Source organism: Silene latifolia, chromosome 1 (genome assembly GCF_048544455.1).
Source record: "Silene latifolia isolate original U9 population chromosome 1, ASM4854445v1, whole genome shotgun sequence".
Classification (NCBI taxonomy): Eukaryota; Viridiplantae; Streptophyta; class Magnoliopsida; order Caryophyllales; family Caryophyllaceae; genus Silene; species Silene latifolia.
Genome location: NC_133526.1, coordinates 197,178,752 through 197,195,065, shown reverse-complemented (window position 1 = coordinate 197,195,065; position 16,314 = coordinate 197,178,752). Strand labels below are relative to the sequence as shown.

The window sequence follows — 16,314 nt, the reverse complement described above, 5'->3', positions numbered from 1 at the left end:
GGTACACGAGAGAATATCCCTAAATTTTAAGTGAAAAAACATTTTGGTAGTCTTTATCTTTATATATTCGGCTTTTGTCACATTTATTCTATTTAATCTATTTCATGTATGTCTAGCTAGGGTAGAGTACGAATCGGATATTCGATCTAAAGTACTAGTTCGGATCGGATATTCACATTAAAAATCCTGAAATTAGATATCCAATATCCAAACCAAATGTTTCGGATATCCAATGTTCAGGTATCCCAAATAATAGAATCGGATGCGGATATCCATATTTTTGCATTTACTTTAAAGTTAATTTTGAAACACGATTATATTCAGTCTTACATGATGATTTTCTTTAGTATTCTTACTCCAAGGTTCTCGACATAAAATTTAAGTATCACTTAGTTATTTTTCTAATATTTTAAATATTAATTAAGTTGTTGTATTAAATAAAATTTTATTTTCTCGAAATTATACTAGAAAAATATAGTTTCGGATCGGATCGGATATCCAAATGTTTTAATTCTAATATCCATATCCAAACCAAAACCAAAAATTTCGGATCAGATATCCAAACCAAACTTAACTTTCGGATCGGATATCCAAAAATTCGGACCGGATATCGGATCAGTTTTGATAATCGGATTTTTTGTTCAGCCCTATGTCTAGCTACATCTTGCTTTAAACAAGAGTTTTGTATTTTATCGATAGCTCGTGTAATTTTTTTCCCTATTTATGAGAAAAAGGAACATACATCGGATGTACTACTCCAATTTTTTGTTTTTTGAGCATATATGTATTTTTTTTTTGCTTATTACTTCAAACTTTAATTGGTTTTGAGCATATGTGTATTTTTTTGAGCATAATAAAGTTTATAAGTTAGAGTTTAATATTTTTTCCGCTAAAACTCAAATTTAACTAAACTTATACGTAATGTTTTTGAGTTTTATTGTAATTTTTTAGAGTTTAATGTTTAAGTGAATAAACTCAGAAACTTCATAGTGAAACTCAAAAACTTTAAAACAAAACTCAAAAGTTTTATTATAATGCTCAGAAACTATAGAATTGGAGGTAGTACATCAGATGTATAATCCTCTTACTGCCCTATTTATAGTGCTCATCATATTTTTCTATCATTTTATTTCCAAAAAGGTTTTTTTGTCAAATACAACCTTTAAAAAGCCATTTTTTTTCCCCAAAAACCACCTTTAAAAAAAATTGTCAAACACAACCTTTAATAATATTTTTTTGTCAAACACGACTTTTTGGCTGGATTCTGACTTCTTCCTGACCGCTTGCAATAATGGGATGACTTTCAGTCTATATTTGAGATAACAAACGAGGTCGGTTTGAGGTGTTCATAGACTCGTTGAAAATGTGGGAGTACAGACTTTCTAGGAGTTGCCAAAGGTGGCCTTATGTGGGATCAATTGGTGCTTTAGTAAGGCTGGTCAAAGAAAGGGTTAGAAGTTTGGATTTACAGTGGGTTGTTAGAGGGATTTTCGAGGGTCTTTTAATTGGGTTATAATATTTTTTTGTCTGAAATTTGGTATGTAGGTTGAAGGGATTGCAGGGTAGGTCGTAATTGTGTTGTTTGTGGTGGTTCAAAGGGAGTGAATTGACCCACGAAAAATCCTACTTTGACTTACATCAACCCCATGTGACCAGCCTTACTTTATACACCAATTTACCCCACATAAGGCCACATTTGACCACTGTGTTAATAAACGCTAGAAAGCTTGTACTCTCACCTTTCCAACGAGTTCAAGAACAACTCAAACCGACCTCGTTTGCTATCTTAAACATCAACTGAAAGTCACCCATTACAAGTGCTCAAACTTTGGCCAAAATGTCGTGTTTGACAAAAAAAAATTATTAAAGATTGTGTTTGACAATCTTTTTTTTAAAGGTTGTGTTTGAAAAAAAAAAAGGTTTTTGTAAAGGTTATGTTTGACGAAAAAACCCTTTCCAAAATAAACCTTTTAGGTTGCACTTGTGTCAGAGGAACAAGAAACACTGGAGGACCTTAGTTATGCTCTAACGACACTTTATGTAAACATTACCATGTGTTACATCCAGAACATCTCGATTATGCAACCGTACGATTAACGATTCGACTAATGTTTTCAGAACTACATCAATGATGCAAGAGTGGATATAGTACATACTACTACTACTACATAGTGTACCCATTTAGAGTTTCATCACCCGCAACCAAAGGTAGCGGCTGCGGGGTCCTCTCGTCACCAAAAAAAGAAAAAAAAAACATTAGGAGTCGGCTTTTCCTTGACAAAAGAGAATCATTTCAGCGAAGTAGTTGTCTTCTTCTTAGTTATTACACCAGTGAAGCTTAAAACAAATTTTGTCTTCCCTAACTTGACCGTCACTCCGGTTTATAATAGCTCGACACTGCTCCTGCAAAGACGCCAGATTCTCCTTTATGTCGGAAATATCCAACGAGCTCTCAACTTGAAAATCTTCTATTTGATGCAACCAACAGGGATGACAAATTTGCTCGCCACAAATCTTGTCTTGGGATTTCTTGACCAAGTTTTCACACAAGTACTGCAAAGACCAAACCGAAATAAGTAAGAGCTCTTTTCTCATTGACATAAAACACTAAACTAAATTTAATGTGTAGATATGAAGAACGCCTCAAGGTGATCGCACAAAATACCTCAACGACATAATAATTTTTACAATTGACAGTAAAGGTGGTTGGACGAATGATCCAAAGCAGGTCATCCATAAGAACAGCTACATTTTGCACGTTGTCGTCGATAAGATCAAGGTTTAAGTGAACATTGCATCGCGAAGAAACTTCAATTGCTTCTACTTTCTCAGGTTCGTATTTTGCCTACCAAAACCAAGTGAACTCCATTAAACTATTTGCTATAGCAAGAAAATGAAAGCAACTAGAAAAAAGAGGGTTACTCACCATTGGCAATTTCAAATTCAGTTCAACATCGGTTGCATTTCCTATTATGATTATAAGAAATGATCTCAGCTTAACCAACGACAATGTGTCATAAGCCTGATACGTACTAATATTACAGCGGCTCTTCTCTAGATTAGCCATTGGACTACAGAAAACACGATCAGGAACTGTAGAGCCCGAATAGTTGAATTCCCTCAGTTTCGGACAATCAACATATAATTCTGACAGCTTATAAGCTGAACAATCAAGAAACGTCAAACTGGGACAGTCAATATGTACTTCCTCCATACAGTCGGAGGCTGGCCCCAAACCTAAGGGATAACGACAAATCGTTAACTTCCTGAGAACCGTACTAGCTGCTTTAAATGTATCTATAGCAGGGTCATAAAATACTCCTTCTTCAAGAAGTGGAAAGGTGGCGGTAATGTCTTTAAGCAGGTCACTCTGGAAATAGGTATCCTGCTCTAAGGTCAGTACTCTAATACCAGCACAAGCAACAGGGCTGACAAGAACTTCAGTTTCAGTTCCATGACCTCCATCATAACATTTTAAGCATTCGAGATTAGTGTCTTGAATGTCAACAATAATGATGTCAAACTTGCTAGCTTGAAGTCTGATGACAGCCTTTTTTAGCTTAGGAAACTTCGAGAGAGTAAGAAACTCAATCTCAACAGAGCATTTATCAAGGACTAGAATTTCAATACCTTGACAACGCGTTATCAGGTTCTCTAACACATGCTCATCCATAAAAACATGCGACAAGCACAACCGCTGCAGGGAGAAATATTTGTTGATCGGGTCGCCTATTAATGTCTCATAACCGAATTTGCACCCTTGAATATAAGCTGAGCGTAAACCTTTCGAAGCCAACAACGGGAGTGGAAGCTCATATACTACAGATGACCTAATGATGACATCTTTCGACATGAAGTCCGCCGATTGTACAGTAATACACAGGTCTTCAACATTAATTTGTCTGACCAACTCCATACATTTATCAACACGGGAGAAGTACATGGAATCATTAATGGCCACTGTCAATGCTATTTTTCGAATAGGTGAATCTAGTAGCATGGCACCAGACAACTGATAATCCACATGATCCATAAACATATCCCTTATTTGATTAATATCAGGCCCTCCACCACCTTCCTTAGCAGCAACCAGGGATTGCAATGCGAATAAGTTATGATCGAAATAAAGAATGGGATATAAGCTGCAAAACCTTTTCCATGTCTTCGATAAGATTGATGCTCGAGCAGAATCTTCTAAAGGAAGACGAGACAATATGTTAAGGATCATAGACTCCGGTAACTGTGAAATCTGATCCAAATTATCAATCCGTTTACTGTCAGGAGAAGCCATCCTCTCCAGCTAGCTTGATCCAAAGTGGCCACAAGAAAAAAAGGATGTCAATAAACAAAACCCCTGCACAATCTTATCTAATGTCTCAACGCAGGAAAAAATCAAACACCGAGAATTATAGCATTGTGCTGATAAGTTAGCTGGCCCAAAATTTTGGCGAGCTCTGCAACGGGAGTTGCATTAAGAAAATGTAAGAATCATCTAAACGAAATTCCACTTGCTGCAAAGACAAAACAAGTCTTTGCCAGTTTTCAGCCAAATGATATTAGTCCATCGTAAATCATACCAGCATGTAAGCGTGAAAACATATTCAAAGATTAATCTTAAAGAGTAATAGGAAACCGTTTGTTAAAACTCCGAAGTTCCTTGTCAACCACTCATGTCCAACTTCTGATCAAAAACATACGATCTTATATTCTTATCGATCATACGACACCTAGTTTAGCATGAAAAATTGTAAGCTTAGCTCCCTTACCACCAAAAAATAAAAATATTATATAAAATGACCAAGTGAATTTACATGACAAAATCTTACATGGGATCAACTTATCATTATGTTAAAATGGTTCCACCAAAAGAACAGGGCCTAACGGGTTAAGTCCCATTTTATTCCGAACCTATCATGACAGACTAGAACTTATCCCTCAACCATTGGCATAATTAATTAATGGGAATCAAGGTATCAACAAACATAAAAACACCATGAACACGAAGCAATCAAAATTGAATTGCAGAAGCTCAAAAACTCAGAGCCCATAAATCACATAAAAGATGACAACTTTGTAAAAGGACTCCTGAAACACTCGAAGCTAAAAGACATTCAAGCCTTGGTTAGCAACATGATCACATTAGTCTCTGAAAAGAGCATACTAGTATCGTTTTTTCAAAATCAAACAGCCAGAATAATAGGAAACTGTTTGTAAGACTCAACATGATCTATAAACAGCCGGAATTTTATAGTTATACTGATAAGTTAGCTGGCTGAAAATTAAGATAAAAACTCAGCAAGGGTAGTATGTTGTTTAAATTCAAGAAACATCTAGAGGTAAAATGCACTGCGAGAAAGACGAAACACGTCTTTGCCAGTTTTCAGCCAAAGGATATTATTTCATCGTGAATCATAAAAGCATGTAAGCTTCAAAATATAACCGAAGATTAAACTTTAAGTTAGTAGAGTTCCGTATCCTACACTCATATCCAACTATCGATCATCAACATACAATGTATATTCTTCACAAGCACATGTCAGCTAGTTTAGTCAATAAAGTCAATACGGTGAATTGTCATCTTAGCTCCATCGCCACCAAAGAATTAATGCTCCATCTTATTAAAAAGACAGTGAATTTTACTCGACAAAAAACTTAAACGAGATCAACTTGACATTGGTCCTATCCTATTGCATGTTAAAACGTTTCACACAAGGCTAAGGCCAGGTTCTTTTCTTTTAGACTGAAATTGGGTTAAGTTGAATTACTTAAAGTTTAAGCTTACCCTAAGTTGGGTTGAACTTAAACTTAATAGATTTTCACGGAGTTGAGCTGAACTGAAGTGGAATTAAGCCGAAAAGAACCGGATCTGAACCTATGGGAGTACTTAAAGAGTTAAACGATCTAGAGTTAAAACTTCTCACAATCGCTTTCTCATTTTAACATTATTTAAAAAGGATGTGAGTACGTCTTAACTTAAGACGGTCTGTCTTAAGCAAGAGTTTGTGTGATTAATAATTGGGGGTATCAACAATATTTTCCACCCAACAAACAAAAACAACCACAATTGCGGAAACTCGAAACTGAGAGACCATAGATCATACAGTATAAAAGATGATAACTTTAATTTCAAAATTGATATTATTTTACATTTTGTAAAATAGGGTTATCTTTGATTTTCAAATTTTCAATTGATTTTGATGGAAAGATTGAATTTTGCTGCATTAATTTGCTTTTCAAATAATTAATTAAGCAGAAATTACAACAAAAGTTGAAAATTAATTAAGTGTTAAAGATAGGAAAAGAGACAAACCTCAGAGTTGAGAAACAGTAACAATCGGAGGAGGGAGGACTGAGGAGGTGTAGTAAACAGTAAATGTGTAAGATACTCTTAAGTCTCACCGGCCACCTTACTTGAATTTCCGTTGGTATCTTCAGACGCGTGTGACCACTATGACGAGGTTGAGACGGATAAATAAACATAAATTTTAAGTGAAAAAACATTTTGGTAGTCTTTATCTTTATATATTCGGCTTTTGTCACATTTATTCTATTTAATTTAATCTATTTCATGTATGTCTAGCTAGGGCAGAGTACGGATCGGGTATTCGATCCAAAGTACTAGTTCGGATCGGATATTCATATTAAAAATCCTGAAATTAGATCCAAACCAAATGTTTCGGATATCCAATGTTCAGGTATCCAAAATAATAGAATCGGATGCGGATATCCATACTTTTGAATTTACTTTAAAATTAATTTTGAAACACGATTATATTCAGTCTTACATGATGATTTTCTTTAGTATTCTTACTCCAAGGTTCTCGACATAAAATTTAAGTATCACTTAGTTATTTTTCTAATATTTTAAATATTAATTAAGTTGTTGTATTAAATAAAATTTTATTTTCTCGAAATTATACTAGAAAAATATAGTTTCGGATCGGATCGGATATCCAAATATTTTAATTCTAATATCCATATCCAAACCAAAACCAAAGATTTCGGATCAGATATCCAAACCAAACTTAACTTTCGGATCGGATATCCAAAAATTCGGACCAGATATCGGATCAGTTTTGATAATCGGATTTTTTGTTCAGCCCTATGTCTAGCTACGTCTTGCTTTAAACAAGAGTTTTGTATTTTATCGATAGCTCGTGTAATTTTTTTCCCTATTTATGAGAAAAAGGAATATACATCTGATGTACTACTCCAATTTTTTGTTTTTTTGAGCATATATGTATTTTTTTAGCTTATTACTTCAAACTTTAATTGGTTTTGAGCATATGTGTATTTTTTTGAGCATAATAAAGTTTATAAGTTAGAGTTTAATATTTTTTCCGCTAAAACTCAAATTTAACTAAACTTATACGTAATGTTTTTGAGTTTTATTGTAATTTTTTAGAGTTTAATGTTTAAGTGAATAAACTCAGAAACTTCATAGTGAAACTCAAAAACTTTAAAACAAAACTCAAAAGTTTTATTATAATGCTCAAAAACTATAGAATTGGAGGTAGTACATCAGATGTATAATCCTCTTACTGCCCTATTTATAGTGCTCATCATATTTTTCTATCATTTTATTTCCAAAAGTTTTTTTTTTGTCAAATACAACCTTTAAAAAGCCATTTTTTCCCCCAAAAACCACCTTTAAAAAAAAATTGTCAAACACAACCTTTAATAATATTTTTTTGTCAAACACGACTTTTTGGCTGGATTCTGACTTCTTCCTGACCGCTTGCAATAATGGGATGACTTTCAGTCTATATTTGAGATAGCAAACGAGGTCGGTTTGAGGTGTTCTTAGACTCGTTGAAAATGTGGGAGTACAGACTTTCTAGGAGTTGCCAAAGGTGGCCTTATGTGGGATCAATTGGTGCTTTAGTAAGGCTGATCAGAGAAAGGGTTAGAAGTTTGGATTTACAGTGGGTTGTTAGAGGGATTTTCGAGGGTCTTTTAATTGGGTTATAATATTTTTTTGTCTGAAATTTGGTATGTAGGTTGAAGGGATTGCAGGGTAGGTCGTAATTGTGTTGTTTGTGGTGGTTCAAAGGGAGTGAATTGACCCACGAAAAATCCTACTTTGACTTACATCAACCCCATGTGACCAGCCTTACTTTATACACCAATTTACCCCACATAAGGCCACATTTGACCACTGTGTTAATAAACGCTGGAAAGCTTGTACTCCTACCTTTCCAAAGAGTTCAAGAACAACTCAAACCGACCTCGTTTGCTATCTTAAACATCAACTGAAAGTCACCCATTACAAGTGCTCAAACTTTGGCCAAAATGTCATGTTTGACAAAAAAAAAAATTATTAAAGATTGTGTTTGACAATCTTTTTTTAAAGGTTGTGTTTGAAAAAAAAAAAAGGTTTTTGTAAAGGTTATGTTTGACGAAAAAACCCTTTCCAAAATAAACCTTTTAGGTTGCACTTGTGTCAGGGGAACAAGAAACACTGGAGGACCTTAGTTATGCTCTAACGACACTTTATGTAAACATTACCATGTGTTACATCCACAACATCTCGATTATGCAACCGTACGATTAACGATTCGACTAATGTTTTCAGAACTACATCAATGATGCAAGAGTGGATATAGTACATACTAGTACTACTACATAGTGTACCCATTTAGAGTTTCATCACCCGCAACCAAAGGTAGCGGCTGCGGGGTCCTCTCGTCACCAAAAAAAGAAAAAAAAAACATTAGGAGTCGGCTTTTCCTTGACAAAAGAGAATCATTTCAGCGAAGTAGTCTTCTTCTTAGTTATTACACCAGTGAAGCTTAAAACAAATTTTGTCTTCCCTAACTTGACCGTCACTCCGGTTTATAATAGCTCGACACTGCTCCTGCAAAGACGCCAGATTCTCCTTTATGTCGGAAATATCCAACGAGCTCTCAACTTGAAAATCTTCTATTTGATGCAACCAACAGGGATGACAAATTTGCTCACTACAAATCTTGTCTTGGGATTTCTTGACCAAGTTTTCACACAAGTACTGCAAAGACCAACCGAAATAAGTAAGAGCTCTTTTTTCATCGACATAAAACACTACACTAAATTTAATGTGTAGATATGAAGAACGCCTCAAGGTGATCGCACAAAATACCTCAACGACATAATAATTTCTACAATTGACAGTAAAGGTGGTTGGACGAATGATCCAAAGCAGGTCATCCATAAGAACAACTACATTTTGCAGGTCATCCATAAGGTTTAAGTGAACATTGCATTACGAAGAAACTTCAATTGCTTCTACTTTCTCAGGTTCGTAGTTTGCCTACCAAAACCAAGTGAACTCCATTAAACTATTTGCTGTAGCAAGAAAATGAAAGCAACTAGAGAAAAGAGAGTTACTCACCATTGGCAATCTCAAATTCAGTTCAACATCGGTTGCATTTCCTATTATGATTATAAGGAATGCTCTCAGCTTAACTAACCACAATGTGTCATAAGCCCGATACGTACTAATATTACAGCGGCTCTTCTCTAGATTAGCCATTGGACTACAGAAAACACGATCAGGAACTGTAGAGCCCGAATAGTTGAATTCCCTCAGTTCCGGACAATCAACATATAATTCTGACAGTTTAATAGCTGAACAATCAAGAAACGTCAAACTGGGACAGTCAATATGTACTTCCTCCATACAGTCGGAGGCTGGCCCCAAACCTAAGGAATAACGACAAATCGTTAACTTCCTGAGAACCGTACTAGCTGCTTTAAATGTATCTATAGCAGGGTCATAAAATACTCCTTCTTCAAGAAGTGGAAAGGTGGCGGTAATGTCTTTAAGCAGGTCACTCTGGAAATAGGTATCCTGCTCTAAGGTCAGCACTCTAATACCAGCACAAGCAACAGGGCTGACAAGAACTTCAGTTTCAGTTCCATGACCTCCATCATAACATTTTAAGCATTCGAGATTAGTGTCTTGAATGTCAAGAATAACGATGTCATTGATAGCCTGAAGTCTGATGACAGCCTTTTTTAGCTTAGGAAACTTCGAGAGAGTAAGAAACTCAATCTCAACAGAGCATTTATCAAGGACTAGAATTTCAATACCTTGACAACGCGTTATCAGGTTCTCTAACACATGCTCATCCATAAAAACATGCGACAAGCACAACCGCTGCAGGGAGAAATATTTGTTGATCGGGTCGCCTATTAATGTCTCATAACCGAATTTGCACCCTTGAATACAAGCTGAGCGTAAACCTTTTGAAGACAACACTGAGAGTGGAAACTCGTATACTAAAAATGACTCATAGGTGTCATCTTCCGGCATAAAGTACGTCGATTGCACAGTAACACACAGGTCTTCAACATTAATTTGTCTCACCAACTCCATCCATTTATCGACACGGTGGAAGTAAATGGAATCATCAACGTCCATGGTCAATGTTAATTTTCGAATAGGAGAATCTAGTTGTATGGCACGAGACAACTGATAATCTACATCATCCATAAACATATCCCTTATTTGATTAATATCAGGCTTTCCACCGCCTAATATAGCAGAATCCAGGGATTGAAATACGGATAAGTTATGATCGAAACAAAGAATGGGGTATAAGCTGCAAAAGCTTTTCCAAGTCTTAGATAAGATGGATGCTCGAGCAGAATCTTCTAAAGGAAGACGAGATAATATTTCAAGGATCATAGGCTCCGGTAACCGTGAAATCCGATCCAAATTGCCAATCCCTTTACTCTTAGGAAACGCCATCCTCTCTAGCTTGATCCAAAGTGGCCACAAAAAAAAGGATGTCAATTTAGGTTACGCTGATAAGTTAGCTGGCCCAAAAATTCGACCAACTGTGTAAGGGGAGCTATGTTAAGAAAAATCAAGAAACATCTAAACGAAAAATCCACTTGCGGCAAAGTCAAAACAAGTCTTTGCCGGTTATCAGCCAAATGACATTAGTCCATCGTAAATCGTACCACCATGTAAGCGTGAAAACATATTCAAAGATTAAACTTAAAGAGTAATAGGATGAAAGATTGTAATCTTAGCTCCCCTACCACTCATGTCAATCAACAACATACGATCTTATATTCTTATCGAGCATATGTCACCTAGTTTAGCATGAAAAATTGTAATCTTAGCTCCCTTTGGCATGACCAAAAAAGCTTACATGAGATCAACTTATCATTAGTCGTATTTCAAGTTAAAAACGGTTTCAATCAAGAATAAAACCACGTTCTTTTTAGACTGAAATGGACTAAACTGAGCTTAATTACTTCAAAAACTTATACTCCCTCCGTCCCGGTCAATTGTTGTCCTTTGGTTTTAGCACAAAGACCAAAGAATGAGAGAAAAAGGTCAATAACGAAATGACAAGTGGAACAAACTGAATGAGAATGATCAAATTACTCATTAAGTTCATTCTTAAAATAAAAAGGACAATAAATGACTGAGACACCCAAAATGGAAAAGGACAACAAATGACCGGGACAGAGGGAGTAAAAGTTTAAGTTAACCCTGAGTAGAGTTGAACTTAATTTAATCAAAATGAACTAAACTTAGCTGAAATGAACTGAAATTAAGTCCAAAAGAACGGGGACTAACGGTTTAAGTCCCATTTTATTCCGAACTTATCATGAGAGACTATAACTTATCCCTCAACCATTGGCATAATTAATTATTGGGAATCAAGGTATAAACATCAAATTGCAGAAGCTCAAAAACTCAGATACCATGGATCACATAAAAGATGACAATTTTGTTTATAAGTTGATGTAATTTTACATTTTGTAAACTGGGTTATCTCTCATTTTTATAATTTGAACTGATTTTGATGGAAAGATTTAATTTTGCTGCATTGATTTGATTATCCACTAAATGCATGATGAAATTAATAATTACTTAATCAGAAATTATAACAAAAATGAATACGAAGTAATAATTAGAGTATGAAGAGAAAGGAGGAGGAACAAACCTGAGAATTTAGAATGAATCTGACTGTTGCAATTTTAGAAACAGTACCAATCGGAGAAGAAGGGGTAGTTTTGGGGGAAAATAAATTTACTTCCTAGATCAGTCTTAAGACTACAATGTGAACAAATGGATAATATTGTCGCAAAATTATCTTTTTTTTTGAAGAGTTTGAGTGGGTTTTTTTTTTTTTTGAGACGGTCTCAACATAAGACTACAATTTAGTAATCCATTCATACATGGAAAGAAAGTATGGAGGAAGTATAAAATATGACCATTTAACAATAAAATGTTACTCCTCCGTCCCGTTTAATAGTTTATATTTGTTTTATTTTTTTCTTATAAAATAAAGTAAATATAAACTATTCGTATTCACTAAGATAAAGGAGTAGTACATTTATTTTGGGGTAAAATTTAATAGTATAATGATATGTTGATGTAGATGAAAATAACAGATAAAATATGTGATCATAAGTTATTATACAAATGATAGACAGGAAAGTGGGAGTTATTTGTAAATTTGTCGTTTTTGTACTGTGGAAGATGTTAGAGAATAGGAAGAAGTATAATAAAGTGAAGATTTTACACTTGTTTTATTTCTCTCTTACCAATCGGAGAAGAGGGGGTAGTTTGGGGGAAAATAAATTTACTTCCTAGATCCGTCCTAAGACTAAAATGTGAACAAATGGATAATATTGTCACTGTTGTGAAATAAAGAGAGAAGTTAGAGAGAAGGTAAGAATACCCATGTGGGTAAATAAGACAAAACAGATTGTTACTCCTTAGGTATTCTGCTTTTGTCTTATCTATATCATATGAGTAATACTTGACCCGTCACAAGCTTGCGACGAATATGCCCGTCAGAAAGAATTGAGATCACCTGTCCCATAATTGTGTCCCATCTCATGTCCCATTGCTTTTATCTTGCGACACATCATCATTCACATAATAAAAAAAATGGCAATTTCTCTTAAGTTAATGATGTGTCACAAAAAGAGCATAATGGGACACGAGATGGGACACAAAATGGGACAGGGAATCCGCTCTCCGTCAGAAATAAGAATTTTTGTAGATAGATATAGATAGATAAATATTTTTCTTCCCAAGATTCACTCTTTCCTTTTTTTTTTTTTTTTTTTTTTTGAAACGCACTCTTTCCTTTTTTAAGTTGTCTCCAAATAAGATTTACTTTTTACTTTTTACTTTTTCTATAAAATTTACTTTTTACTTTTTTTTGTCCGAATTTTGTGATCATTAACTATGATCCACCTCATTTATCGGCTTTTATTTTTTTTCTCCACACATTTGTGCCTTCCCTGTATTTCTTTAACAAAATTGGACGTGTTGGGAACAGGTTTTGTGGAGGACCGATCTAAACCGACCTAGGGCAGTCAAGCCAAGCCGGGATATGTCACGGCGAGTGACGAGTCAAGGCGAAAGCCGACCGGACCCAGTACCATTTAATTAATTAATTCCCACATTATTCCGTTCAACCAGTTTCTGAAGTGTTTCACCACGCAGGCAATACACACTACACAGTGCATTGCAGGCTTGCAGCAATGAGCACAGCATTTCGAACACCAGCATTTTGTATCAAGAAGGCGAAACTTAGAACAAAAACTCTCAGACCTTCACAAATGCACTGATTTATCACAAATCAAGCAAATTTACGCACAAATTTACAAGTATAATCTCCAAGAAGACCCATTTATTGCACCAAAATTAATCTCAGCTTTCTCAATTTGCAATCAAATTAGGTTAGCAACTCATGTTTTTAATCAAAAAATTGAATACCCAAATGTGCATTTGTATAATACTTTAATTAGAGCTCAAACCCATAATTTACAGTATTCAAATGCAGTAATTACTTATGTTAATTTGCTTAAAGATGGTAACTTTCCTGATAATTTTACATACCCTTTTGTTCTTAGGGCTTGTAGTGGATTGTTTAGTGTAAAAATGGTGGAAATGGTGCATACTCAAGTTGAAAATTTAAGGTTTTGAGGGGATATTTTTGTGCCAAATGCTTTAATTGATAGTTATTGTAAGTGTGGGGGGGGTGGGGGTGTTGAGAATGGTAGAAAAGTGTTTATGTTTATGAAGTGTCGAGATGTCGTGTCGTGGAATTCGATAATTGGTGGGTTGGTGAAGGTGGGATTGGTGAATGATGCGCGCCGGATGTTTGATGAAACGCCTGAGAGAGATGCTGTGAGTTGGAATAGTTTGTTGGATGGGTATGTTAAGGAGGGAAATATGGGGGAGGCGAGTGAGTTGTTTGAGAAAATGCCTGAGAGGAATGTGGTGTCGTGGTCGACTATGGTTTCGAGTTATACTAAGATAGGGGATATGAGGATGGCTAGAGTGTTGTTTGATAAGATGCATGTGAAGAATTTAGTGTCGTGGACGATTATTATTTCTAGTTTTGATCTTTTTGTATGAGGAAATGGAGAAAGCGGGATTGAAGCTTGATGATGGGACTGTGATTAGTATCTTATCTGCTTGTGCTGAGTCTGGTTTGCTTGGACTTGGGAAACGGGTTCATTCCTCTATGGAGGCAACACGTTTTAGACGTAGTGTCCCAGTGACTAATTCGTTAGTTGATATGTATGCAAAGTGCGGGAATGTGGAGCATGCATTAGCTATATTTGAGAGAATGACAAAAGAGATTTGGTGTCTTGGAATGTGATTATGCAAGGTTTAGCAATGCATGGACATGGAGAGACAACGCTTAAGCTATTCTATCGGATGGAACGAGAAGGATTTCATCCTGATAGAGTCACATTCATTGCGGTCTTATGTGCTTGTACTCATACGGGGTTGGTTGACAAGGTTGTTGACTATTTTTATGCTATGGAAATGGATTATGGTCTTGTCCCTCAAATTGAACACTATGGTTGCCTGATTGATCTTTTAGGTCGTGATGGGCGTCTGGAAGAGGCACTAAAAGTTGTGCGGAATATGCCCATGGAACCGGACACCATTATTTGGGGCACTCTTTTAGGAGCGTGCCGGGTGCATAAGGTTGTGGAACTTGGTGGAGAGGTTCTGCAGCATTTGATAAAACTTAATCCAGATGATACTGGAAATTTATCTACGTTATCCAACATATACGCTGCTGCAGGGGATTGGGATAATGTTGCAAACGTAAGACGTGCTATGAAAAGTATAGGAGTACAAAAACCTTCCGGTGCTAGTTCTATTGAGTTGAACGGCGTGGTCCATGAATTTACTGTATTTGATAAATCCCACCCAAATTCAAAGAGTATATATAAGATGATCAACTTATTACGCCCACAACTTAAGAGAGTTGGTTATATTTAAAATCTGCATATGGTTGATTCACAATTAGAGCATTATAGATAGACGCTGTCACGCGTAGATTTGCCGTGGCTTGTGTTGTTGAGCTTGGAGAGTACATAGAAAAATGATTGGTGGACTGTGCTACATATGAATTCTGCTGTTCTGGTATTGCTAATGCGGATGAGCTGCAAAATTGAGGCGTTATCGGCCGAGAAGAGCCTGTCCTCAGTTGCGTGCCTTGGTTTTAAGTTGCGTTTATCTATATTTGATATGATTAGGAAGGAGGCAAGCTAAAGGTAGTAAAGGAGAAGATACGACTCCACTCATTTATGCTTCCTTGTGAAAATTTTCCAACATTCAAAGATTAACGATAACTGCAAAAAATAATGGATAGTGTAGTTTCAGACGCGAAAATACCTCTGTATGTCAATATTTTGAAAATTTTGCTGATTCTAAGCAAAATATCGGCGTTTTCCCATGAGGCGTTATATAACAGAAAATACTGTAACAATGGCCTGGAATTCCATTAGAGGTAACATAACTGGAGCATTCTTTCAGTATTTTGCAACTTTTAAATGATTCTGGTTTTAATTTTGTTTTACGAACAGTTCAACAATGTGTTGGCTTTTAGATTCTAAAAAGATATTCGTATGTAATTTCGCGAAAGATTGTTTTAGGTGAGAATCGAGTACCTAAGCTTGGGATTAGGTGACCATTTCGACCTGTGGTCATGCATTGACAGTGGTTCTGATGAAAGTGAATTCTACGACCGAGAGTTCCCCGGAGTGGAATATTTGACACCAAATTCAGAATGTAAATGCGAATTTCTAAGTATTTAGAGAGGTAAAGAAGGTAGCGAACTAGCGAATAGCGACAGAGTGGAGGCTGTCGCTACTCACTAGTATGGTCTGTCTGGACTGATAAGCGGTTGTCCATAGAAAAATCCTCCAATATGAGAGCTTCTCGGCCTCAAGGAAAGCCTACGTAGGCGTTCCGACCTCAAGTTACACGTTGATTGTTCAAGGTGTTTATCCCCCATCTAAGTTTATTGCGAAACCATTTTACAATTTAAG

The 16,314-nt window shown here is 35.8% G+C and overlaps 2 protein-coding genes and 1 pseudogene across 5 annotated transcripts; 1 reads left to right on the top strand and 2 right to left on the bottom strand.

Moving 5' to 3' along the window:
• Positions 1 to 2,022: 2,022 nt before the first annotated feature.
• On the bottom strand, positions 2,023 to 6,491 carry LOC141616571 (F-box/LRR-repeat protein At3g58900-like). Of its 3 annotated transcripts, XM_074433866.1 has the most exons (5): positions 6,311 to 6,491; positions 3,631 to 4,304; positions 2,927 to 3,237; positions 2,666 to 2,845; positions 2,023 to 2,553 (listed from the first exon to the last, which is right to left on the bottom strand). In XM_074433866.1, exons 2-5 carry the CDS (start codon positions 4,289 to 4,291, stop codon positions 2,317 to 2,319), a joined length of 1,389 nt encoding a protein of 462 aa, XP_074289967.1. In that variant the 5' UTR covers positions 4,292 to 4,304; positions 6,311 to 6,491; the 3' UTR covers positions 2,023 to 2,316. The 3 variants fall into 3 exon arrangements, with proteins under 3 accessions (XP_074289967.1, XP_074289965.1, XP_074289966.1); XM_074433864.1 differs by having other exon boundaries at positions 2,927 to 4,304; XM_074433865.1 differs by having other exon boundaries at positions 2,927 to 4,300.
• Positions 6,492 to 8,478: 1,987 nt separating this feature from the next.
• Positions 8,479 to 12,152, bottom strand: LOC141616608 (F-box/LRR-repeat protein At4g14103-like). Of its 2 annotated transcripts, none has more exons than XM_074433868.1 (4): positions 11,946 to 12,152; positions 9,371 to 10,741; positions 9,119 to 9,289; positions 8,479 to 9,007 (listed from the first exon to the last, which is right to left on the bottom strand). In XM_074433868.1, exons 2-3 carry the CDS (start codon positions 10,730 to 10,732, stop codon positions 9,242 to 9,244), a joined length of 1,410 nt encoding a protein of 469 aa, XP_074289969.1. In that variant the 5' UTR covers positions 10,733 to 10,741; positions 11,946 to 12,152; the 3' UTR covers positions 8,479 to 9,007; positions 9,119 to 9,241. The 2 variants fall into 2 exon arrangements, with proteins under 2 accessions (XP_074289969.1, XP_074289968.1); XM_074433867.1 differs by having other exon boundaries at positions 9,371 to 10,737; positions 11,946 to 12,150.
• LOC141590574 (pentatricopeptide repeat-containing protein At3g29230-like) lies at positions 11,959 to 15,262 on the top strand (annotated as a pseudogene).
• The last annotated feature ends 1,052 nt before the right edge of the window (positions 15,263 to 16,314 follow it).